The sequence below is a fragment of the Salvelinus namaycush genome, chromosome 26 (genome assembly GCF_016432855.1).
Source record: "Salvelinus namaycush isolate Seneca chromosome 26, SaNama_1.0, whole genome shotgun sequence".
Taxonomy (NCBI): Eukaryota; Metazoa; Chordata; class Actinopteri; order Salmoniformes; family Salmonidae; genus Salvelinus; species Salvelinus namaycush.
In genome coordinates this window covers 15,041,027-15,066,360 of record NC_052332.1, presented here as the reverse complement: position 1 = coordinate 15,066,360, position 25,334 = coordinate 15,041,027, and the positions used below count along the sequence as shown (strand labels likewise).

Genomic DNA, 25,334 nt, shown 5'->3' with positions numbered 1-25,334 from the left:
TTATTCTCTGCTTGTCCAGACAGCATCTCATTATTCTGTAGCCATTTGTTGCAGGATTATTCCCACTGTTGGTTTGATAGAGAGGTGTGAGGGTGAGAGGTGAGATGTGTGGGATACTGATGATGTTATTGTCTACCTGGGCGTCTCTGGGGTGAAGGCAGGTGTGTGCGGCTGTGCCAGAGAAGTTGCAGTAGGCCAGGAGAGCATCAGCAGGGCTGCCCTGGTTAGGATCAATGTAATACATCCCTGTACAGACAAACAGCAACCATCATCTCAGTGTATCCTCATCCTGACCTGTAACATTCAGGTATATTCACTAGTCGCCATACGCTATGATGTGCAACGACACTCCTAAAGAGCTATGAGATCTTCCTCTGAGAACAAGCCATACAATGGATAACATTGTCTTTCTCTACCGTGCTTCTAATTTGCTTTGACAACTTGGGAGCCATGGGATTAGGATGCTGTGGCCACTCTAATGAGTATGGGAGCCATGGGATTAGGATGCTGTGGCCACTCTAATGAGTATGGGAGCCATGGGATTAGGATGCTGTGGCCACTCTAATGAGTATGGGAGCCATGGGATTAGGATGCTGTGGCCACTCTAATGAGTATTTTCAAGCAGCACAAAGGGCTTTGGCTCATAGATATACAATACAGGTATAGATAGGGTTTCTGACCACTAGTGTAATCAGGGTGGCAGAGCCACAGCTCCAGGCAGGTGGTGGCAGGGTGCTCCTTGCTGCCGTCAGGTGGGTCCAGCAGCAGCCTCAGGTCCTGGTGCAGAGAGTCCAGCAGGGTCTGGATCAGGGGGTAGTTGGGCTTGTCTGACAGGTACATCAGGTCCTACAATGGTGATGAGAACGATATGATCATTATGGAGTTATTCCTTTCACCACTTCATCTAGTGGCTTTTGGGACACAGTCCTACTTGCCGAAGATGAATGACTTGCCTTGAGTTGAGTGAGGGTCATATTCACTGAAGGACCTGGAAGTCCTGGGAGTCCAGGTGCCCCCTGAAAAAAACGCAACAAAAAAAGAGTGGGACTAGGGTTGTAAAATTCCAGTAACTTTCTCAAAATACCCAGGTTTTCCAGAAATCCCAGTTGGAATATTCCTCAAATCAGGTGGGAATAAGCAGGAAATCCGGGAATCCTCCAACAAGTATTTCTAGAAAATCTGGGAATTTTCGGGAACATAATCAGAATTGTGTTACCCTAAGTGGGAGGTTACTGTGTGATGGATGCAATCTTTTTTTTTGTCTCTGTGGTCAATCTTCAGCATTTGACGAAATGTACTATTGACCATTGCGTATGAAATCAGTGTCACTTACCGGCAGGCCCCTCTTACCAGGTTGCCCAGGATATCCCTCAAATCCTTTCAAACCCTATGGACATACAGGCCATATAGTGAGACGAGAGTGGATTTCTACCATTCCATATTTACTACGCCATATTCAAATGTAGTTAGATAAGGAAATGCACACTGTAGTACTATCCCACTACTTTCCCCTCTGTGTTTTCCATTGTGATGACATATGTGATTGTGAAGGTTTGCTTTTACTGTGAGAAAAAGCTAACACGCAGCTCTACATGGGGTTTGGTTTTGAAATGTTGAGAAAACAAGAAACCCATTTGTTATATCATACCTTTTCTCCAAACAAACCCTACAGATCGAGAGAAGAAAAAGGAGATGAGTTTGACTCTCAGGTCGGAAGCACACCGCTCTGCACTAACAGCTGTTGCAACCTTGCGATGCCTTGACTCACTGCATTATGATCACATTAGCTACAGCTTCAATGCTTTTAAGAGCCGAGGCAATGGCGAGTTGAACAGAGTAATAATCTACAGCTAAACTCAGAGAGAACGGCAGAATGGCAGGACAGTCTGGTGATAACAAAGAAATGAACTTATATAAGACAGTCTGCAATTTAAAAGGAATTCTAGACATTATCATAATCATCATAATAACTTACTTTTAGGCATTCACAGAGTCTTCGTCTTGATGGTTAATAGACATGGGGGTTGTCAAGCTATGTGGCTGAATGATGGACTTAGTGTTCTAGCGCTCGTTTGTCCTTGCAAAAGAACTATGATTTTACATTCCCTGCGCACCCAAATGGAACATAGATTCCATATATAGTGCACTACTTTTGACCAGGGTCCGTAGTGCACTACTTAAGTAATAGGGAGCCATTTGGGAGGATTGAAAGGGCTTGGGAAGATATTTCTGAGATGATCCAGGAAGGGTTACTTACAGGTAGTCCTGGCATCCCAGGTGTTCCTCTTGGCCCAGAAGGTCCAATATTCCCCTGGTGGGAAATAATAGATCATGAAACGTTGATAAACAGTTATCAACTAATCTTTTCAGAAAGAAAAAGAAAGCAAAAAAAACTCGGATAAATCACTATTGGTTCAATGAGCCTCATGGCTTTTGGTAACTGTCACTAATGGCTATGGTGCTATCATTGAGAGTTCTTGCTATAGATGGTTTGAAAGGAAGAGTGTGTTGAGATAATGTTGCTTCACCTGATCTCCCTTTGGACCTGTCTGTCCTGGCACCCCAACAGGACCCTGACTACCCTGTAAAACATACAGTTAGCCAGTCTGTTTGTCACGGCCCATCTCCTACTTACAGCATAGTATTTTAGGCAACGTCCTATTTCTGGAATGTTGCCAAACCTGTCTGTATGTCATTTTTCTATGGTGTTAAAACTGACACCAAGGCTTGTTTGTAGTGTCTCAGAGTAGGAGTGTTGACCTAGGATACGTTTTGCATTCTAGATTGAAGTTGATGGTGTTCCTTACGTCCTTCTTTGTCAATCATTGGTTCATTGGTGAAATTAGCATTATTACAATATCTTTAATTAAAATCATTCAAAAACCTTTATTAATGCAATTGCAGACAGAAGTTGACAAACAGGAACATAGCACGCATGTTTCTGAGTAAGTTCTGCATCCAACAAAAGGTCTCCAGTGGTTTCATTAAACCCTAAGTCGCGCCCTGGTGATATCACTGCCTACGTCATCATCCTCTACTCCTGGGACCAGAACCATGCCTACAAAGCTGTATAAACAGGGCCTTTATTGTTAGCTAAACACTTAGCAGTAAATGTCCCCTCCCCCCAAAGTTGATTTATTGTGGAATGTTTGCCTAGTCTTATCTCCTTCACTCCGCTGAAGAGTTCTGTCTAAGTCACACATTTCTAAGAGGGGCCTCTTTATAATGAGGCAGAAAGAGAGAGAACTAAAATACAACTGTAGAACAATACTAAACTTCTACAATGAATATATATATTGTTAATCCCTAAAACCCTATAAATGTAAGGAGGGAGGGGTCTTATAACCCCTCCCCTTCTATTAATAAAACATAAGCATAATCAATTATTCTGATACATCAAACATTTGTACAGCCCCAAATCATGACCGCTAGGTGAATCCTGACAATGGACAGGTGGGGACCTGATCCTAGATCAGCACTCCTACTCTGAGACGTTTTATGAATACCAGACGTTTTTCAATCAAAACGTACCTTTAGGCCATCACCCCCTGGTGGACCGAGCGGCCCTATGTCCCCTTTCTCTCCCTGTATAGGGGAACATATATGGTAAATAAGGCTTCACAATGCAACTCTCTCTGATTCACTAGTATCAATAATTCAATTATATTCCAACCTTGCTCCCTTTATCACCCTGATCCCCTCCGTCTCCTCGCAAGCCTGGGATTCCCTGAGAGAGAAAAGACGTCAGCTGTATATCAATCATCAGTCGACCTAAAGCATTATCACGTAACAATGCTTTACTCTAATGAAACAATACTGCTCACAGTGAAGTACATCAGATACTATCTCTGCCTGGGATTGAATGAAGAAGTGGTGAAACAGAGCGTGGATGATGACAGTCCTAATTGATGATACAGTATCAATCTGTTGGACTTACTATAGACCCTGCCCATCCTGGAGGACCAATCAATCCCACATTTCCCCTTTTCCCCTGTAGGAATGACAGGACACAACGTTCGTGCACACCATGATATGTATAATATACAACATGGTTAAGAGATTGGAGTGTGGGTGTGTGTGTGTGTGCATGTGCGTGTGTGACCCTTCACATCACCCGACCTCTGACCTTTGGTCCTCTCTCTCCTCTTGTGCCCCTGATTCCAGCCTTGCCTCTTTTCCCCTGTGAATGTTTACAATGTTGGTGAATGAGGCAAGGGTAAAACACACTGACAGATCTTGGTCGTGTCCCAAATGACACCCTATTCCCTTTGTAGTGAGCTACTTTTGAGTGCATCCCTCATCTTTCATTCATGAACCTGGATAATCTATTTTCCTAGAATACAACCCCTTTTATTCACACTGTGAAATTGAATGGATTGAAGGAGGGAGCCCTCACCCTCCTTCCGATGTGACCTGTCTTTCCAGGTGATCCATCTCTGCCGTCATCTCCCTGTTGAGCAAACACAGCATCAACAAACAGGAGGATATAATCTAGCCTCTGTGTGCACAAGTGCCCCAGAGAGGTGAGCTGAATGCAGGCCAGTGCCAGACTTGAGATTGGGTTTCACAGTACAAAGAGGAGAAGGAATGAGAAAAGGATAATAGAGAGATGGAGCATCTTGATCTCACCTTCTCTCCTTTCAGTCCCTGTTGTCCCTCAGGTCCTTGGCTTCCCCTGACACCCTGCAACATTCAACACAATAGAATGACTTTAAGAAACATCCACGATGTCAGAGAAAGCTTATCAGGTTGAAAAAATATAGGTGACCTTCTGGTAGTGCTGTTAGTTTTACATACTGAAGATGACCATTTGATACTGCTTGAGGTCATCATTATCGGCTAGACAACAAACCCAGAAGGAAACCCGCTGCTGTAGGAGCCTAATGCAGTTACATCATCCATGGCATCCCTGTGCCCCACCCTTGTGTCTGTGTACTCACCAGCACCCCAACGGGACCTTCTGGCCCCTGGGCTCCCACCTCACCCTGTAGCCCCTGTGGTGGGAGAGGAAACAATAACAAACAAGGAAGAATGAAGCCGAAGCAAATAGTATGTCTTTGAGGAAAGATTTTTCTAGCCTGAGTGCCAGACATGTTTGACTTGACAATGAGCAACAGAGTTGGCAAGTGCACAAACAGATCTGGGACCAGACTAAGATGTCGCTGCTCTTTACCTCTAAACCAGGAAGTGCTGGTGGCCCTCTGATGCCTGGCAGACCGTCGAGCCCCTAGAGAGACCAATACAAAATCAAATAGCTTGAAGACTTATCTATTTCTGATTTATTGCACGGTAGAGTATATTATGAAAATTATATTTATAATAAAACCAGACATTGAATTGGGGTTAAATGGGGCACTGTCTATTTCACCTGAACTGATGTGTTGCTTTAGGGGCCTAAGGGCCAAACTGGCAGCAACACAATGTGCTCACCTGTTCTCCTGGCTCGCCTGATCCCCCTGGCTCCCCTTTTCCCCCGTCTGGCCCTGGCTCACCTTTATGGCCCAAGTCTCCCTCAGGCCCAACCTTCCCAACTGGACCCTGCAATGTACACCACACCAGCACATGGATAATGCTATTTGTAGGGGAATCACTGGGAATATGGCTGACTTGACTAGACGGTGGTCTAAAAGACACAGACCTGTGCTCTTGGCATCCCTGGGTCACCTCTGACCCCTGAGACTCCAGCCACCCCCTGAGAATACAACAACAAGACAACATGAAATTATACCAAAAGGACAAATGCCATTCACCCTGCATACAATATCAGTACTGTAGTAATTAGGTCATGAAGCGACTGTTACCGGAGGCCCTGTTCTGCCAGGACGTCCGATGGCTCCGCCAGACCCAGACTGGCCCTAGAGAAGGAGAGAGACAGAGAAAGCAGATGGGAATTACAGGTCTGCTCTGAAGTAATTGCTTGGATTTTTTGGGGTAGTGGAAGCGTTTAGCATTTCCCTGTCCTAAATTGCTCCTCCATTTGATGTGCAGGCCAGGGAATCAAGTCATTACCTTCTCTCCTTCAGGTCCATCTGGCCCTGGAGGCCCCCTGGGGCCCATGATACCCTGAGAAGAAGCAGAAGAGACCAATGAATCACCGTTACCCTGACAACACTATGTCCAACCGTCTTTCCTCAATTCCTCCCATCCTATCTCCTCGCCTCCTTCTCAACCATATTGGAGGACTAGATTCAAGGTCCCTCCCTTCAGGTCTTCTTCTCCAATCGGTTTTGAGAAAGAAGCAAAAAAAGAGGATGTGAGGAATCAAGGAAAGATAAATTGAGAAAGAGCCTAACAGAGCAGAGAAGTCTAATCTATTGGGAAATATATATGCTCATTGGACATGGATCAATTTGAGTTAATGTCAACAAGAAATGTAGAACTTCGAGTGACATATACTGTAGTAGTATCTGGTAGTGGTCAATACTTGTCAGAGATAAACACGTACATTTCATTGACATAAATACCGCTTCCTGCCTCACCTGTAGCCCTGACAAGCCTGCAGGTCCTAGTCCTCCCATAAATCCTGGCTGACCCTGGTGGACACAGCACAGAGGTGGAGCACCAGTCATCAAATTGACCACCCAAAGCCACATCTCAAAAATCATATTGAAAATCACTTCAGTTGATTCCATTTGATGGTTTCAATGTGTGTTGAACATAAGCTAGAATGTGCAGCTCACTATGTATTGTCATCTGAGCACTCACCATAAGTCCGATGTGGGCCTTTTCTCCTTTTGGTCCCTTCTCCCCATTCTCCCCCAGCGCCCCCCATGGACCATTCCGCCCTGTTGGCCCCAGAGGCCCCACATCACCCTGCAAATAACAGCCATGTCAGTCAGACATCACCATGATGTAATTTCAACCAGATTTCAACCTGTTTGTAATGACGTTCTTTCAACCAGATTTCAACCTGTTTGTAATTACGTTCTTTCAACCAGATTTCAACCTGTTTGTAATTATGGGTAGGCCGTCATTGTAAATAATAATTTGTTCTTAACTGACTTGCCTAGTTAAATAAAGGTTAAATTAAAAAAAAAAAATTCAACAAATCTTCAACCTGTTTGTAATGATGTAATTTTAACCAATTTTCAACCTGTTTGTAACCACTACCCACCCCCTCTATGGCCCTGTCAATAATTTGTGTCCAATGCAATAGATATGAATAGAATAGATATGTAGTATACGTACAGCACATTCACATTGATGCTGTGTGCCGAAAAGTCAGTGTTTACCTTCTCCCCTTTGAAACCTGGACCACCAGCATCGCCAGTAGGTCCAACATCACCCTAAGAACCAAATGAGACATCTCAAGAGTTACACTGCAGAGTATATTGTATGGTCTGGTTGTGTGTATGATGCTTGGGTAAAGGGATATGTACTACATACAGTAAGTGCACATGTGAGAATCTACAGGTGATGGTTCAGGTAGGTAGAGTATACATCAACTGACAAAGGCACGCTCACCTCTTTTCCCATTTGTCCACGAGAGCCTTGCAACCCTTTGAGCCCCTGTAGGCCTCGATCTCCAGGCTGCCCTGGAGGACCAAACTTCCCACAAGGCCCTAGGTCCCCCTAGAATACATGCGAAGTAGAAGATGAAGTATTGAGAAGTGAAAAATATATTTAAACCATGTGTTTGTAGAGGCATCATTGTGTCAGTATCACTGACCTGTTCCCCTTTCGTTCCTGGTGGCCCCTCCAACCCTGATTGGCCAGGAGTACCCTGGAAACAGGAAACGGAAGAGAACTATCACAAAACGCACCTGCCCGAAACATTAGACTTCCTATTCGAAGTGTGTTCTACCAACCTGTTCCCCATCCAGTCCAGGAGGACCAAGATCCCCATGAGGTCCCAGCATACCCTGACATGTTCCAAAAACAATGTGGTTAAACACACAGCACATCAAACATTGCTAGATCATACATATTTAGGGTTGCAGAATTCCGGCAACTTTTCCAAATCAGTAGGGAATAAGCAGGAAATCCGGAATTCTCCAACCAGGATATCTTGAAAACCGGAACATTTTGGGGAAAGTTACCGGAATTTTGCATCCCTAGACATAATATTGTCATCATGTCATTATATTTGCTGTACTTACCATTTCTCCTCTTTCCCCTGTTGGTCCTATGAGTCCACCAGCACCTGAAATTCCCTGGGAATTGGACCACATAGAGTTTAAAATGGTGGACAACACAGCATCACACTGAAACATGGCTAAAGGGCTGTGCTTGGTATCCCAAACCATGCCAAATAAGCATCCGATGGGTGACGAACCGTAAGCCATCTAATAAATTACTAATACATTGATTGATTTCACCTACTGAACCCTGACAAGAAATCCATCCAACAGGCATCAATGTCCCATACGAGATTATACAGAGGTTCTAGAGGTTACAGTCCTCAGAGGTTGTTTAGAGGAGAAGAGAGCAGCGGCTGGAAAGTACCCACTCACTGAGGTTCCTGCTGGTCCGTCAGGACCTTGTGTACCCGGAGGCCCTCTGCTTCCCCTGGGCCCCGGCTTCCCTGTCCCTCCATCTGAACCCTGCAGACCCGGGGGTCCCTGGAACACACAGGTGAGGATTGGTCTTGTTCCCATTGTATATTGTGTCTAAACTTTTGGTCTGGCCAAGCAAGACTAACTATACATTGACAGTGTATTATAGAGCATGGATCTGTAAGAACATTTGGACTGTTGATGGAGTGGTGATAAGGCCTGTTCTGCTTTAACTCACCTGTAGGCCCTCTGACCCTGTGGGTCCCAGATCCCCCAGCCGACCCTGACGAGAAAACCAAGAGAGATCATTAAGGAGGAAAAGCATGGACTACAAAATACAGCCAATGACCATCACATTGCGGATTGATTTTTCAAAGGAGATATTTGGGAAATGTAGTTCTGGTATTGGACACTTCTTTGGACACTGTGTTAACTAACCTCCAGACGAGCTTCAATGCCATACATCTCTCCTTCCGTGGCCTCCAACTGCTCTTAAATGCAAGTAAAACTAAATGCATGCTCTTCAACCGATCGCTGCCCGCACCTGCCCGCCGTCCAGCATCACTACTCTGGACGGTCCTGACTTAGAATACGTGGACAACTACAAATACCTAGGTGTCTGGCTAGACTGTAAACTCTCCTTCTAGACTCACATTAAGCATCTCCAATCCAAAATTAAATCTAGTATCGGCTTCCTATTTCGCAAAAAAGCATCCTTCACTCATGCTGCCAAACATACCCTCGTAAAACTGACCATCCTACCGATCCTCGACTTCGGCGATGTCATTTAAATAATAGCCTCCAACACTCACAGTGCCATCCGTTTTGTCACCAAAGCCCAATATACTACCCACCATTGCAACCTGTACGCTCTCGTTGGCTGGCCCTCACTTCATACTCGTCGCCAAATCCACTGGTTCCAGGTCATCTACAAGTCTTTGCTAGGTAAAGCCCCGCCTTATCTCAGCTCACTGGTCACCATAGCAGCACCCACCCGTAGCACGCGCTCCAGCAGGTATATCTCACTGGTCACCCCCAAAGCCAATTCCTCCTTTGGCCGCCTTTCCTTCCAGTTCTCTGCTGCCAATGATTGGAACGAACTGCAAAAATCACTGAAGCTGGAGACTCATCTCTCTCACTAGCTTTAAGCACCAGCTATTAGAGCAGCTCACAGATCACTGCACCTGTACATAGCCCATCTGTAAATAGCCCATCCAACTACCTCATCCCCATACTGTATTTATCTTGCTCCTTTACACCCCAGTATCTCTACTTGCACATTCATCTTCTGCACATCAATCACTCCAGTGTTTAATTGGTATATTGTAATTATTCCGCCACTATGGCCTATTTATTCCCTTACCTTCCTTATCCTACCTCATTTGCACACTGTATATAGACTTTTTCTACTGTATTATTGACTGTATGTTTGTTTATTCCATGTGTAACTCTGTGTTGTTGTATGTGTCGAACTGCTTTGCTTTATCTTGGCCAGATCGCAGTTGTAAATGAGAACTTGTTCTCAACTAGCCTACCTGGTTAAATAAAGGTGAAAAAAAAAAAAAAAAAAATTGATTGACCAATGTGATTGAGGTTGATCTCACCTGAGGTCCTGGAGGGCCTCTCTCCCCAGGAGGTCCTGATAAACCCTATAAAATACAGCCCAGTCAGCACAGACTCAATAAACCCAGCACCCAAACTAACGCCAGACTCAATGAAGTTGTCTACAAGGACTTGTCACATACAGTATGTGGACTTGTCAATGACAGCACAGTTACTTACTGGAGGTCCAGGCTTCCCAGAAGGACCAGGCAGGCCTCTCATGCCGGTCTCTCCCTGAGACACAAATACACAGTCAGTCGCAATAACGACTAAACATTTCAAAGGAGCTACACATAGAAACACGTGATTCTGGTGCAGGTCTGGTATGGCCGTTTGGAATAATCACTGACTACATAACTCATATGAGTGTCCTTACCCTCTCTCCCATGTGAGCTGTTGTACCACGCATTCCCACGTTACCCGGGAAACCCTGGGGGCAAGAGAGACACGGGAGTGGTAATATAAGGACGTTGCACACACACACGCACACACACACACGAGGACAAAACAGAGACATTCTCAGTGTGCTGATCAAACCCTTTGCCCTATACGCCCTACAGAAGCATCACTTACATACGTGCCTACTGAGCCCTGTGGTCCCTCCACACCTTCCTTCCCAGTGAAGCCCTGATGGAGAGAGACAGCGTCACACACACACACACACACACACACGGTTCAAAGTTGTCCTATTGAGAATCACATGAATCACTTTCTTGTTAAATGTGTCACTGACCCTCTCTCCCAGAGGCCCAGGGATACCTGTTGGTCCTATCCGTCCAGGTGGGCCCTGTCAATGAGACAGTAGTCACTCACACTGCACGCTGTGTGCAGATGGCCTCAGCCCCCAACACTAACTCTGTTCATGGCTCATCATTGCAGCTAGTAATTGATTATTTAGGCATGTCTGCCAGATCATTGTGCATGTTTATGATAGTAATATCCACAATCAATGTCCTATGATTGTTGGTGGAACACAATAACTTAAAGTGTCTGATTGGAATAAACTTTGAGGCCTTCTAGACTCACCGGAGGTCCTGAGGGGCCATCTGGACCTGGCTCTCCAGCAATGCCCTGGAATCCCTTGAGCAAGGACAAGGAAGGCGAAAGAGTGATGGAAAGAGTAAGAGGAGAGAGGAGAATGAGAGAATGATGGAGAGAGGAAGAAAGAAGAGAGCTTATCGCATGGGTGTACTCGATTAGAACATTAAAATGCAAATAAAAAACGAATTGGAATTGATTACATATAATACAATTAAAATGTTTGCACAATGCTGTGAGTCGATTCAGAGTTTATAAATGTTTTGCTATTCAGCTGTTTAATCTACCGCTTAATGACTTTGTAATCATGAGTTAATTGGACCAACTATATGCAGGCTATTCAGTAATTATGCCTCTGGTTATGTACAGAGGTTAACTGTACCCAATTTAATGGGCTACCTCGTCCATCTTTGTTACCAATAATACCACCTAATAATATAAACATCAACAATGGAGCAATGTTTATGTTCCTGCAAGGAACATTAAATCAAAGAACAACTTTCAGCTATCTAAATTGGAAATCTAACATTTTTATTTTGTGGTTTTTATGGATATGTCAATGATGGCAGTGGCACATAACTTTATCAAATGGATAATCAATTGGTGATAATGCCCACATGCCAAATCATTTATCTTAGCCATCCCTCTTCCTCTGCTTCCTTCTCCTGTCTCCCCTCAGTGTTCTCTCTGCCTGGTGAGGAGTCTATATTTAAGCAATAAGGCTTATATTGGTATATGACCAATATACCACGGCCAAGGGCTGTTATGCAAGACGCAACACAGAGTGCCTGGATACAGTTCTTAGCAGTGGTATATTGGCCATACACAAACCCCTGAGGTGCCTTATTGCTTTTATTAATTGGTTACCAACATAATTAGAAAAGTAAAAATAAAATGTTTGTCATACCTGTGGTATACGGTCTGATACACCACGGCTTTCAACCAATCAGCATTCAGGGCTCAAACCACCCAGTTTATAATACAGTATATAGCTGAGGTTGAAGTACAATACACTGGCCAGATCACAGACCCTCTGGAGGTGACTGACTGGGCTAGAAACCACTTTCACGCCTCCTCATATTGTATTATCCACACCCCACACACTCATATGTTTATGTGAGAGTGCGTGTGTGAATGCACAGGTGTGTGTGTGTGCGCTCGTGCGTGGGAAACCATCAGTGTGTGTGGCGGTGATACAATATCACTGACCTACGCCCTCACACTCCTGAACCTTTTACAGCTCCCGTTTACAAGCATGGAGAGACACCTGATATCGTTAACTAGCTCGGTAGCAAGTACTTTTCTGCCCTATTACATTTTTTGGGCCTAGTCTGCGTTTGTTGTGATTGCCTGGTCACAAAATCATATAAAACCCATCATATATTTCAGGGGTGTCCTATAAAATGTGACAAGGTGTTTTTATTTGCTTTCCTTCAGCACCTCGCACTGCCCGGTCAAAAATAGCTGAGCTGGGAGAATTACAGTATATCATTGACCAACCAATGAATTTAAACATAATGAGACTGACTATAAGAAGTTCTTAGAGTTACTAAGTCTCATGGTGACCTTTACTTGAACCACATGTATTGAGTATGAGTCTCTACGATAAGCCTATGTATACTGTTAAAGTATTTTCTTGATTTACCTTCAGGCCTTTACTGCCAGCTATTGCCACTGAACCAGATAGACCCTGCAACACGTGAGAAACGAGTGTCAACTCAATAGACACCAACAGAGGTCATGCACTGTGTATACAAGCATTAATGTGAATAAGAGACATAGCGCTGACCATTAGCAAATACAGTAACTCCATAACTACACATTATAAACAAGGACACAAATGACATTCATCTTGTTATATTCATGTTAGAATGTAATGAGATGAGGTTGAAATTGAGGAGGGAAAAATTAAAGTTGAGAATGCATATTCCGGTTTGTCTGCCCCACATGCAATGACAATCACTTGTGAATATGTCACACGAAGCAGGGTTGTGAAGACTGCCATCTGCTGTTCAGAACCAGAATGACTACAGTTGTTCACAACTCATTATCTGATTCTACAGAAACCCTCAGGAGTAGGGTTGCAAAATTCGGTAACTTCCAGGAATTTTCCATCTGAATTCTGGAAACACAGGACAACCCTACTCAGGAGACATTTTACTATAATCCTTTCTGATTGCACCTATACTTTTCTTCAGCAATACTTTCAAATATCTGCCAATATATGCAGTGCAGACAGGAAAAAATCAGACAAAAGAAAAATTGGCAGTCTATTTTGTGTACATGGCTCAGTGTATGCAGTATATACAAGCGCAGTGTTTTCAGGGGTGTGATCACTGTATTGAAATATGATATAGAATGGGAACCTGTGTACCAGGCTTTCCTTCTGGTCCCTCTGTCCCGGGAGGGCCTGGCAAGCCCTGTTGGAAACAAGTGGAAACACACACACACACAATAATAAGTGTACTGTGATTCCGTCTTTCATATTTGTTTTTAGTCAGCTCCATCAGATAAGCCCGTACAACCTTGGATACCCTTTATCACCAAGCAAGTGTTAGCATCTGGAGTTTTAACACTGATATATATATATTACTGAGAAGACAGATCTTTCCCTCCACACACACCAGTGGAGGCTGCTGAGGGGAGGAGTCCATGGAATTTTATCAAATATATGGTTTCCATGTGGTTGATACCATTCCATTCACTCCATTCCAGCTATTACTATGAGCCGTCCTCCCCTCAGCAGCCTCCACTGATCTGCTGTTCTGCCAACATAGATATTGCCAATTGAGGCGTACACTTTATTTCTGATTTGTCAAGTATAATGAAGTATTTGCAATGCAAATTGTTCAAGTAGATGGCTCCACTAGTGTTTGTCTGTGAATGTTCTGTGCTTACCTGTTGACCAGGCTGGCCAACATTCCCTCTCTGACCCATGCGACCCTGGGTAAAAGAGGGCAGTGCCAATCAGGACACCATTCAAATATCAAGAGCAGAACTTAAATCACGCTTTACTTAATACTAGGGTTGCAAAGTTCCAGAAACTTTCCCATAATTCCCAGAAATTACAAATCCTAGAAATGCTGGATAACCTGGAAATTTTGGAAATTTTACTGGAATTTAGCAACCTTCATAAACACATTCAATGGGAGAGTGCCCTACCTTGGTTCCTCTGTGTCCAGGCTTGCCGTTGCGCCCATCTGTTCCTCTATTCCCCTTCAAAGAAACACAGAGATATTTAATACACTACATGTCCCAAATGGCACCCCATAGGACTGGTCAAAAGTAGTGCACTACACAGGCCGGGAATAGGTTGCCATTTGGGAAACACTATTTCAGGACATGAAATCCACAGTTTAATCATCATTTTGACTAATCCTAACAGGCAGACTGATGTTACTGATGTTACAAAATGTTACATTCATTATGATGCATTCCTTTCTGAAGTATTCTCTGACCTTCAGCCCCTCTCTGCCCAGTTTTCCCTGAGGGCCAGTTTCTCCATTCTCCCCCTGAAAGACAAGATCCAAAATCCATCAGTCTTCCACTGGTAAAGTGTCAGTCTATAACTTTAGATAAAGTGATAAGGCAGAGAGGCTGCCTACCTCAATGCCTTTAGTGCCAGGTTGACCTTTGAGCCCTGTAAAGCCAGGGGGGCCACTGGGACCCCTCTCTCCCTGAGGCCCTTGGATACCCAAAGCACCCTGAACACCCTGAGAGATAGAACAAGAGAGAGAGAGAGAGAGACAGAAACAGATAACAGGGTAACTCACAATAGACGTAAAAACTATGAATCAACAGCTTTAGTTTTGCGGAATGTGTACAGGTCTCCAGAGACCGGGTTCTTACTCTCTCCCCCTTTGGTCCAGGGTCTCCCTTATCCCCGTCTGGTCCTCTTTTGCCCTGTGGAGGTCAGAGGTGAGGGGTCAGTTGTCAGAGAGGGGTCAGACGAGGGCAAGTAAAGTAAGTAGCTGAAAAGCATGCAACCTGGTCCTTCATAGTGTTTTGAATCACTCCAAGGACAGCACAAAAATGGATTCCATCTAATTCAAAATAAATGTCAGTAAATGCAGTACTAATACTTACAGTAATACCAGGGAAACCCATTGGACCTTGTGTTCCCAGTGGGCCCTTCAATCAAAGAGTGACAGAGAATGGATTGAAGCGTTCGTTCCTTTTAGTTCATTTTTCTCACTTCAAGTAGAGGATGGAGAGAAATCATGGCTCCAACAAATCTTCCCTTCCATGATGATCTTTTGTCTGATCTATAGCCACACTTCGGCCACACTGACTGACAACGTAAACTGACTGACACATTTTTTATGATACACCATCTGATAACAGCATAATATAAGAGATATACAGTGCTTTCGGAAAGTATTCAGACCCCTTGACTTTTTCCATATTTTGTAATGTTACAGCCTATCTAAAATATCTGAAATAAAAAAATAATTACTAATCCGCAGCAATCTACACACAATACCCCATAATGACAAAGCGAAAACAGGTTTCTAGAAATTGAGCTCATGTGCATCCTGTTTCCATTGATCATCCTTGAGACGTTTCCACAACTTGATTGGAGTCCACCTGTGGTACATTCAATTGATTGGACGTGATTTGGAAATGCACACCTGTCTATATAAGGTCCCACAGTTGACAGTGCATGTCAGAGCAAAAACCATGCCATGAGGTCGAAGGAATTGTCGGTAGAGCTCCGAGACAGGATTGTGTCGAGGCACAGATCTGGGGAAGGGTACAAAACATTTCTGCAGCATTGAAGGTCCCCAAGAACACTCTGGTCTCCATCATTCTTAAATGGAAGAAGTTTGGAACCACCAAGATTCTTTCTAGCGCTGGCCGCCCGGCCAAACTGAGCAATCTGGGGAGAAGGGCCTTGGTCAGGGAGGTGACCAAGAACCCGATGGTCACTCTGACCAGAGCTCTATAGTTCCTCTGTGGAGATGGGAGAACCTTCCAGAAGGACAACCATATCTGCAGCACTCCACCAATCAGGCCTTTATTGTAGAGTGTCCGGACAGAAGTCACTCCTCAGTAAAAGGCACATGACAGCCTGCTTGGAGTTTGCCAAAAGGCACCTAAAGGACTCAGACCACGAGAAACAAGATTCTCTGGTCTGATGAAACCAAGATTAAACTCTTTGGCCTGAATGCCAAGAGTCACATCTGGAGGAAACCTGGCACCATCCCTACGGTGAAGCATGGTGTTGGCAGCATCATGCTGTGGGGATGTTTTTCACCAGCAGGGACTGGGTGACTAGTCAGGAGCGAGGCAAAGATGAATGGAGCAAAGTACAGAGAGATTCTTGATGAAAACCTGCTCCAGAGCGCTCAGGACCTCAGACTGGGACGACGGTTCATCTTCCAACAGGACAACAACCCTAAGCACACAGCCAAGACAACACAGGAGTGGCTTCGGAACAAGTCTCTGAATGTCCTTGAGTGGCTCAGCTAGAGCCCAGACTTGAACCCGATCTAACATCACTGGAGAGACCTGAAAATAGCGGTGCAGCTACGCTCCACCTCCAACCTGACAGAGCTTGATAGGATCTTCAGAGAAGAATGGGAGAAACTCCCCAAATACATGTGTGCCAAGCTTGTAGCGTCATACAGTAGAAGACTCAAGGCTGTAATCGCTGCCAAAGGTGCTTCAACAAAGTACTGAGTAAAGGGTCTGAATACTTATGTGAATGTTATTGCCGTTTTTTAAATTTGTAATATTATTAGCAAAAAAAAATGAAAAATCAGTTTTTGCTTTGTCATTATGGGGTATTGATTGTAGATGGATAAGGACTGTAACCTTTAGAATAAGGATGTAACCTACATTAACAACATTTGGAAAAAGTCAAGGGGTCTGAATACTTTCCGAAGGCACCGTAGTCTGTGTAGAATTTAGTGAAAACTGGAGGAGCTGTCAACCTAAACATCGCCTAGAAGATGTCTGGATAACAGCCAGAGTAAAACTCACATGCAAACCGCCTGGGGATGGGATCTATGGCATTCTAGCAGTTTACAACCTCTCCAAATGAGTCATTTGATATCATATGAAGATACAGTGTGGCCATCATCCAGACATAAAAGTGACCTTGACTTGCCCATTTTAAAGTGTGTTTACTTTCTTAAGTTAGAGCCTTTCATCCATTAGCTTAGACCAGCTCTACCACAACCCATCAAAGCTAGAAGATGTAGGACATGGGATACACAACGCGTATTATAATCTGTAGCCTAACACATGAGTTCTGCCACATGGGCGCACTGTGAGGTTGCTGTGTGAGTGTGTGTCTCTGGCAGGAAAAGTGGGGTGAAGGTGGTCAGTCCATTGGGTACTATGCTACTCACCATGGGCCCCTCGAACCCTAGCTCACCCCGGATACCCATCATCCCCATTGGTCCCTGAGGAAGACAGAGAAAGGACGGAAGCAAGGGGGTTGGAGAGAGACAGGTATAGTAGTTTGTTTTACTAGTGTAGAATGAACTTTACCAGTGAAGAGAGGAGCGACTTACAGGGTCACCTTTCGGACCAGCGGCACCACTCATCCCAAGCTGTCCCTGTGAAAATATAAAACCGTACAGATGACCTTTAACCCCAGATATTAGACGTTACTGTGGTGAGAAATCCCTACGAAAAACACGTTTCCAAAGACCATCATCTGGTCCCAAGTCTCTGTTAGGGAAAGTTGTGCAGCTGATTGAGACTGACCTGAATTCCTCTGAGACCTGGAGGCCCACTCTCACCATCTAAACCCTGGGGCCCCTGGTGAAATAAACAGAAATATTTCCTTTATAGTCTAACAAGCATAGAGCATGGAGTTCTGTTGAATGTGACCCAACTTCAGGCAAGAAAACACAACAAGACAAACGTCTCCTCTTACCTGCGGGCCTCTGGGGCCAACAACTCCAACAAGGCCCAACTCTCCCTAGAAGATAAATGCAGGTTACCTTTGGCAAAAACTGACATGCACTTAGTTATTTTTTTTTATCGGCTGTCCCCATAAGAGAACCCTTTTTGTTTCCAGGGAGAACCCTTTTTGAGTCCACGTAGAACCCTTTTGGTTTCCAGGTCGAACTCTCTGTGGAAAGGGTCCTACATGGAACCCAAAAGAGTTCTTCCTGGAACCAAAAAGTGTTCTTCTATGGGGACAGAGGAAGAACCTTTTAAAGTTCTAGATAGCACATTTTTTTCTACGAGTGTACTCAGAAAGAGCAACCAATAAAATACCGTAGGTGCTAAGTTTATACATGATCTAAAATAATGGGAGGACCGTCGTCTCCTGGGATCAAAATGTAATCTCACCTTTGAGCCGTTAACTCCCTGAGCGCCGACAGAGCCTGTGAAACCAGCGGCTCCCTGCGCAAAACAAAAATACACACACTGAGTGATATGATGTGGGATGACTGACATACAGTAGCATTTGGAATTAGGGCCCATTAGAATACTGTGTTTTACTGTACGTTGGAATACATAGTAGGGAAAGTCCAGACTCCTGTTGCCTGTCTACTCACCATTGACCCAGGAGGCCCTGGAGACCCATCAAACCCAGCCTCCCCCTGGAGAGTCACAAACACATGGACACAAGTTAATGACACACTCAACTTTAGTGATAAACAATGGCCAGTAAGTACCAGTTTATTTGTTTGTAGTATTGTTACTGTGGTTCACTCACATCAGGGCCGGGGGGCCCCTCTGGGCCAGTGGCCCCTCTGACTCCCTGAGGTCCCTGAAGAGAACACAGACACAGTAAACCTTTAGGGTTCTGGTCAAAAATAGTGCACTATAAAAGGAATAGGGTGCTATTTGGTACGCATACGGTGAGAGAAACACTTACACGTGGACCAACAAAACCGTGACGGCCTGGTAAACCAATGGAGCCCTACAGGACAAACAAAGATCAGATCCTAAGCTTTCAATTGAGAGGACTATTCACACAAAAGTCATCAGCAACATACATACTGAGCATTACAGGGATATGAGAAAAGAAAATCAAGATAAATGTAATGTAAACTGATGTGAACGGTACCAGAACAGTCAGATCTCATAGTACTTACTCTTACCACTAAGAGGCAGCATATTCAAAGTAATAACATTGACTGGTAAAGACTGGAGATCGATATAAGTCAGTCTGGTACTCTAGTAATTACGAAACAATCATACTTCAGTCAAAATTACCTTCTCGCCCGGTTCTCCCATACGGCCTCTTCGACCCTTTGCTCCAATAAGGCCCTATAAGGCATTATAAAGAATGTTAAAAAGCATTATACATACAGTACAAGTCAAAAGTTTGGACACACCTACTCATTCCAGGGGGTTTCTTTGTTATTTTCTATATTGTAGAATAATAGTGAAGACATCAAAACTATGAAATAACACATATGGAATCATGTAGTAACCAAAAAAGTGTTAAACAAATCAAAATATATTTTATATTTGGGGTTCTTCAAAGTAGCCAACCTTTGCCTTGATAACAGCTTTGCAAACTCTTGACATTTTCTCAACCAGCTTCATGAGGTAGTCACCTGGAATGCATTTCAATTAACAGGTGTGCTTTCTTTCCTTCTTAATGCATTTCAGCCAATCAGATGTGTTGTGACAAGGTAGGGGTTGTATACAGAAGATAGCCCTATTTGGTAAAAAACCAAGTCCATATTATGGCAAGAACAGGTCAAACAGCAAAGTGAAACGACAGTCCATCATTACTTTAAGACATGAAGGTCAGTTAATCAGGAAAATTTCAAGAACTTCGAAAGTTTCTTTAAGTGCAGTTGCAAAAACCATCAAGCGCTAAGATGAAACTGGCTCTCATGAGGACCACCACAGGAAAGGAAGACCCAGAGTTCACTCTGCTGCAGAGGATAAGTTCTTTAGAGTTAACTGCACCTCAGATTGCAGCCCAAATAAATGCTTCACAGAGTTCAAGTAACAGACACATCTCAACATCAATTGTTCAGAGGATACTGTGTGAATCAGGCCTTAATGGACAAATTGCTGCAAAGAAGCCACTTCTAAAGGACACCAATAATAAGAAGAGACTTGCTTGGGCCAAGACACACGCGCAATGGACATTAGACCAGTGGAAATCTTGGAAATTGGTTTTTGGATCCAACCGCCGTGTCTTTGTGCAACGCAAAGTAGGTGAACGGATGATCTCTGCATGTGTGGTTGCCACGTGAAGCATGGGGGAGGAGGTGTGATGGTGTTTTGCTGGTGACAGTATCAGTTATTTATTTAGAATTCAAGGAACACTTAACCAGCATTGCTACCACAGCATCCTGCAGTGATACGCCATCCCATCTGGTTTGCGCTTAGTGGGACTATAATTGTTTTTCAACAGGACAATGACGCAATACACATCCAGGCTGTGTAAGGGCTATTTGACCAAGAAGGAGAGTGATGGAGTGCTGCATCAGACGACCTGACCTCCACAATCACCCAACCTGAAGCCAATTGAGATGGTTTGGGATGAGTTGGACCACAGAGTGAAGGAAAAGCAGATAACAAGTGCTCAGTATACGTGGGATCTCCTTCAAGACTGTTGGTAATGCATTCTAGGTGACGCTGGTTGAGAGAATGCCAAGAGTGTGAAAAGCTGTCATCAAGGCAAAGGGTGGCTACTTTGAATAATCTAAAATATATTTTGATTTGTTTAACCCTTTTTTGGTTACTACATGAGTCCATATGTGTTATTTCATAGTTTTGATGTCTTCACTATTATTCTACAATGTAAAAAATAGTAAAAATAAAGAAAAACCCTGGAATGAGTTGGTGTGTCCAAACTTTTGACTGGTGCTATACGTACTTCATAGAAAGTGTTAACGACTTATGCTCTTGATTAGTACTCTCCATTAGACCCATGTTTCAGAATTCATAATGCCAATGTTTCACTGTCCAACCCCCTTACCTCCTCCCCCTTTTCTCCTTTGGAACCGCCGTCTCCCCTGTACCCGAAGGGTCCCTAAGCAAAACGAGACAGCAGTCATTGATATAATCAGAGATATAGCATCCGAAATGACACCCTATTACATATATAGTGCACTACTTAAGACCCTGGTAGGGCTGTAGCCGTCACAACATTTTGTCAGGCGGTGAAGCAAATAACTACTGGTCTTACGGCAATTGACTGTTAATTAACATAAACACATTTAGCATCTCCTAGCTTCAACACATAGCCTACAAGCCACTGATGCAGACCTTTGGAACAACTACATTTAAAAAAGTCGAATAAATCCATGTAATATAGCCTACACCGTCACAATAAATCCATTATTTATTTTAGACAGGTCTAAAGAAACATGATATGAAGAAAATGTAGTCTACTTCAGAAGGACAGAATAGTATACTCTGAGTTGTCCGGAAATTAGGTCCTCACCTGGCTATGTCATACAGCTGTGGGCTACAATAGCTCATTTAGCAGACAAGATTTGCATAGAATTCCGTGCCATTATTTTATATAATTTTATAGTATGAAGAATACAATTGAAAAAAGCTGAATAAAATAGAAAGGATATTTTCTCCAAAGGATTTGAGGGACTGCGCTATTCTGTGTTGAGCGGTTAACAAAGAAATAGGTACTCCTATATGCTTCATTTAGAGTTCTTAATGTAACTTTAGTTGTTCTACAAACGTTGGGCTATATGTTTAGATTTTTAATACATTGTAAGGCTGCATGATATGACTCTAATGATGATTTGAAAAAAGTTGCATGAAAGGCTTAAGCTCTGCTTTGTTTTTTTGCGCAGGCTGTACACACTTCATCAGTCTCTCATTCACAATTTGACCAGTACTTGTTAATGCCTCGAATTTCCTGGTGAAATCTCCTTTGTGTGTCTGTAATGCCCCCTAAAAAACTCCATGTCTTTTGCGGCCAGTGGCCATTGTGACCTTGAGTTGAATATAATAATTATAATTCCCTTCTCCCAGAGTGCTGTGTGCTCCGAAGCACCTCTCACTCACATGGCTCTCCATCACGTGATCGCGTCTTTCTCACAGGCTACAAGGGAAGACAGAAACATTGGGGACACAACTGCGCGGGTCCTTACCCAATTCCGTGGTACATATTGAAGATATTGGAAGAACTGTCCACATTTACTTTTTGTCAGCCAACAAGATTAGTAGGCATTACGAACAGCGAAAGCACTAGCCTACGTCAATCTACTATCCCCGATAGTACAAAAGTTTACCTATTCTATTCTGTGCGAGAAATAAATATTCCAAACATAGTGTGGGACAATGTTTGGAATAATACAACCACTAGCATCCAAAAACTTTTTTAAGCATTGAGGCTGAAACAACAGATCAGAACGTTTAGCTTAAAATGTTGATAAACTATCAGGATATTTCTTCACATTATAAGCACAGCAATGTGCACACGGCAGTAGGCTATAAGCGTGAATGTTCCATTAGCGGGAAAACACCATTATCAAAAGTGACCGCAAATGTAATTACGCATGTAATACTTTGATTATAAAGTTGCATTGTTATGGTGAAAATTATCTTCCCCAAACGTTAAACTTACGCGCTGCTTATGAATGCCAGTTATTCTCTACACCCCTTGTAAAGCAGATTCATGTGCTTAAATTTAAGAAGTTATTTTGCCACTTTACAAACCTTATCAAAACATATAGGCCTATGGGCTAGGCTACATGAGGTGTGTGACTATGATTAGAAAAGGTCAACAACAAAAAAGGCATTGTTTCTTGCCTTACGCTGGGCATCATTCACAAGTGATAATATATACTTCACAAGTGATAGGCTAATATTGTCACCTATCAGACTATTGTTAATTTAACCTTGTCTTTACATATACTAAATAATATACAGTGCATTCGGAAAGTATTCAGACCCCTTGACTCTTCCCACATTGTCTTAGATTACAGCCTTATTCCAAAATGGATTAAATCAAATATTTTCATCATCAATCTACACATAAAAAAAGCAAACAAAGCAAAAACAAGTTTTCCGAAATTTTTGCAAAAATCGAAAATATCAAATGTACATAAGTATTCAGACCCTTTACTCAGTACTTTGTTGAAGCACCACTGGCAGCGATTACAGCCTCGAGTCTTCTTGGGTATGACGCTATCAGCTTGGCACACCTGTATTTGGGGAGTTTATCCCATTCTTCTCTGCAGATCATCTCAAGCTCTGTCAGGTTGGATGGTCTCTCCAAAGATGCTTAGGAAAAGCTCTAGAAAAAGTATTGGTGGTTCCAAACGTATTCCATTTGAGAATAATGGAGGCCATTGTGTTCTTGGGGACCTTCAATGCTGCATACATTTTTTGGTACCCTTTGCCAGATCTATGCCTCGACACAATCTTCTCTCGGAGCTCTACGAATGATTATTTCGACCTCATGGCTTGGTTTTTGCTCTGACATGCACTGTCAACTGTGGGACCTTATATAGACAGGTGTGTGTTTTTCCAAATCATGTCCAATCAATTGAATGTACTACAGGTGAACTCCAATCAAGTTGTAGAAAAATCTCAAGGAGGATCAATGGAAACAGTATGCACCTGAGCTCAATTTTGAGTCTCATAGCACCTGGGTCTGAATACTTATGTAAATAAGTTATTTAAGTTTTGTTTTTTTATACATTTGAAAAAAATTCTAAAACCTGTTTTCGCTTTGTCATTAAGGGGTACTGTGTGTAGAATGATGAGGAAAAACAATGATTTAATACATTTTAGAATTAGGTTGTAACGTAACAAAATGTGGAAAAAGTCAAAGGTCTGAATATTTCCCGAATGCACTGTATGTGTGAAATTTGTTTTGATTTAGAATGGACCATTAATATGCACCTGTCTCGAAACAGGGGAGAAAATAGATGTCATCTATGCACTTAAATAGTGAATGGAGGACACTTGTCCCATGGTTCATTTTCATGCCAGCCAGGTAGGCTTTACTCCTGTTGTAAAGAGAAGCAATGTGCTTAATAGTAGGAAAGTTGAGATACAGTATATAGTAGGCTTATCCTATAGACAGACGATGGGATCCTCCTCTTTTTAATAGAGGCCATCACTCTGTTTTAGAAATGTTGCGCAACATGAGGTCATGGGTTCTCATGAAGTGTTTGATTAGATTTTCAATTACATTTGCATTGATGTCAGAGTGATTAGAGGGACAATAGAGTGCTGAATACCAGGCAGTTAGCAAGTTTGTACAAATGACCATCAGCAGCATCAGAGCTTGGAGAAGCCTAATTACCGTGACTAAACGGTTTGACTGCCTTCATGACTCGTGACCACCGGTGTGGCGGTAATATGGTCGAGTAACAGCCCTAGGCCCTGGTTAAAATTAGTGCACTAAATAGGGAATATGGTGCTGTTGGAGGCTAGAATGGTTGTTTCTGAGAACAGAAAGTTATCACGTAATAAGTCACTGAGTGGTGCCCTCACCTGTCGCCCGGGATCACCCAGCGTCCCAGGCTGACCGTCCTGCCCATTCGCTCCATCTTTCCCATGGAGCCCTGCTCTGCCCGCCACGCCATTTGGCCCCGGCTCACCCTGCAATACAATAGATACCATCACCCAATCAGAGGCTGTGGACTGTGACAGAAACGCCACCACCCAATCAGAGGCTGTGGATCTGTGAAAGAGACAACATCACCCAATCAGAGGCTGTGGATCAGTGACAGAGACACCACCACCCAATCAGAGGCTGTGTGGACCTGTGACAGTGAAGAAGCATCCCAAATGGCACCCTATTTCTATAGGGCACTGGTCAAAAGTGGTGCACTATATAAGGAATAGGGTGCCATTTGACGAACCCCCTGGCACTATTCCTGCCCAACAGGGTGGCACTGAGAGCTTATCAAGAGGATGAGAAGCTAGACTTCAGACCTCCTTGTCATCAATAACACTGCTCTGCAAACAGGTGGAGACCATGTACAAATCTGAAAGCTTAAACACCTGTTAGCAGTGTGGAGTCTGTGAACTGTTATATTTCTGGGCCTGAACAGTGATTGATATTGTACATTTATTTATTGTATTTAACCCTTATTTTACCAGGAAAGTTGACTGAGAACACATTCGCATTTACAGCAACAACCTGGGGAATAGTTACAGGGGAGAGGAAAGAACCAATTGGAAGCTGGGGAGGATTAGGTAGCCATGATGGTATGAGGGCCAGATTGGGAATTTAGCCAGGACACCGGGGTTAACACCCCTACTCTTACTATAAGTGGTATG

At 43.4% G+C, this 25,334-nt stretch overlaps 1 protein-coding gene across 1 annotated transcript in view; it reads right to left on the bottom strand.

Moving 5' to 3' along the window:
* si:ch211-196i2.1 (collagen alpha-2(I) chain) overlaps positions 1-25,334 on the bottom strand; it is a 38,991-nt gene that overhangs the window by 1,285 nt on the left and 12,372 nt on the right. Inside the window, exons 7-42 of the mRNA XM_038965728.1 lie at positions 24,543-24,650; positions 21,049-21,102; positions 18,817-18,870; positions 18,656-18,700; positions 18,447-18,500; positions 17,492-17,545; positions 14,985-15,038; positions 14,741-14,848; positions 14,594-14,647; positions 14,298-14,351; positions 12,781-12,825; positions 11,124-11,177; positions 10,474-10,527; positions 10,278-10,331; positions 8,734-8,778; positions 8,454-8,561; positions 8,100-8,153; positions 7,670-7,723; positions 7,465-7,572; positions 7,233-7,286; positions 6,706-6,813; positions 6,480-6,533; positions 6,010-6,063; positions 5,802-5,855; positions 5,639-5,692; positions 5,431-5,538; positions 5,174-5,227; positions 4,941-4,994; positions 4,630-4,683; positions 4,397-4,450; positions 3,674-3,727; positions 3,532-3,585; positions 1,334-1,387; positions 954-1,016; positions 681-846; positions 137-246 (exon numbers count right to left, since the gene is read on the bottom strand). Of these exons, the coding sequence (XP_038821656.1) occupies positions 137-246; positions 681-846; positions 954-1,016; positions 1,334-1,387; positions 3,532-3,585; positions 3,674-3,727; positions 4,397-4,450; positions 4,630-4,683; positions 4,941-4,994; positions 5,174-5,227; positions 5,431-5,538; positions 5,639-5,692; positions 5,802-5,855; positions 6,010-6,063; positions 6,480-6,533; positions 6,706-6,813; positions 7,233-7,286; positions 7,465-7,572; positions 7,670-7,723; positions 8,100-8,153; positions 8,454-8,561; positions 8,734-8,778; positions 10,278-10,331; positions 10,474-10,527; positions 11,124-11,177; positions 12,781-12,825; positions 14,298-14,351; positions 14,594-14,647; positions 14,741-14,848; positions 14,985-15,038; positions 17,492-17,545; positions 18,447-18,500; positions 18,656-18,700; positions 18,817-18,870; positions 21,049-21,102; positions 24,543-24,650 (2,418 nt within the window). The remainder of the gene's footprint in view (positions 1-136; positions 247-680; positions 847-953; positions 1,017-1,333; positions 1,388-3,531; positions 3,586-3,673; positions 3,728-4,396; positions 4,451-4,629; positions 4,684-4,940; positions 4,995-5,173; positions 5,228-5,430; positions 5,539-5,638; positions 5,693-5,801; positions 5,856-6,009; positions 6,064-6,479; positions 6,534-6,705; positions 6,814-7,232; positions 7,287-7,464; positions 7,573-7,669; positions 7,724-8,099; positions 8,154-8,453; positions 8,562-8,733; positions 8,779-10,277; positions 10,332-10,473; positions 10,528-11,123; positions 11,178-12,780; positions 12,826-14,297; positions 14,352-14,593; positions 14,648-14,740; positions 14,849-14,984; positions 15,039-17,491; positions 17,546-18,446; positions 18,501-18,655; positions 18,701-18,816; positions 18,871-21,048; positions 21,103-24,542; positions 24,651-25,334) is intronic.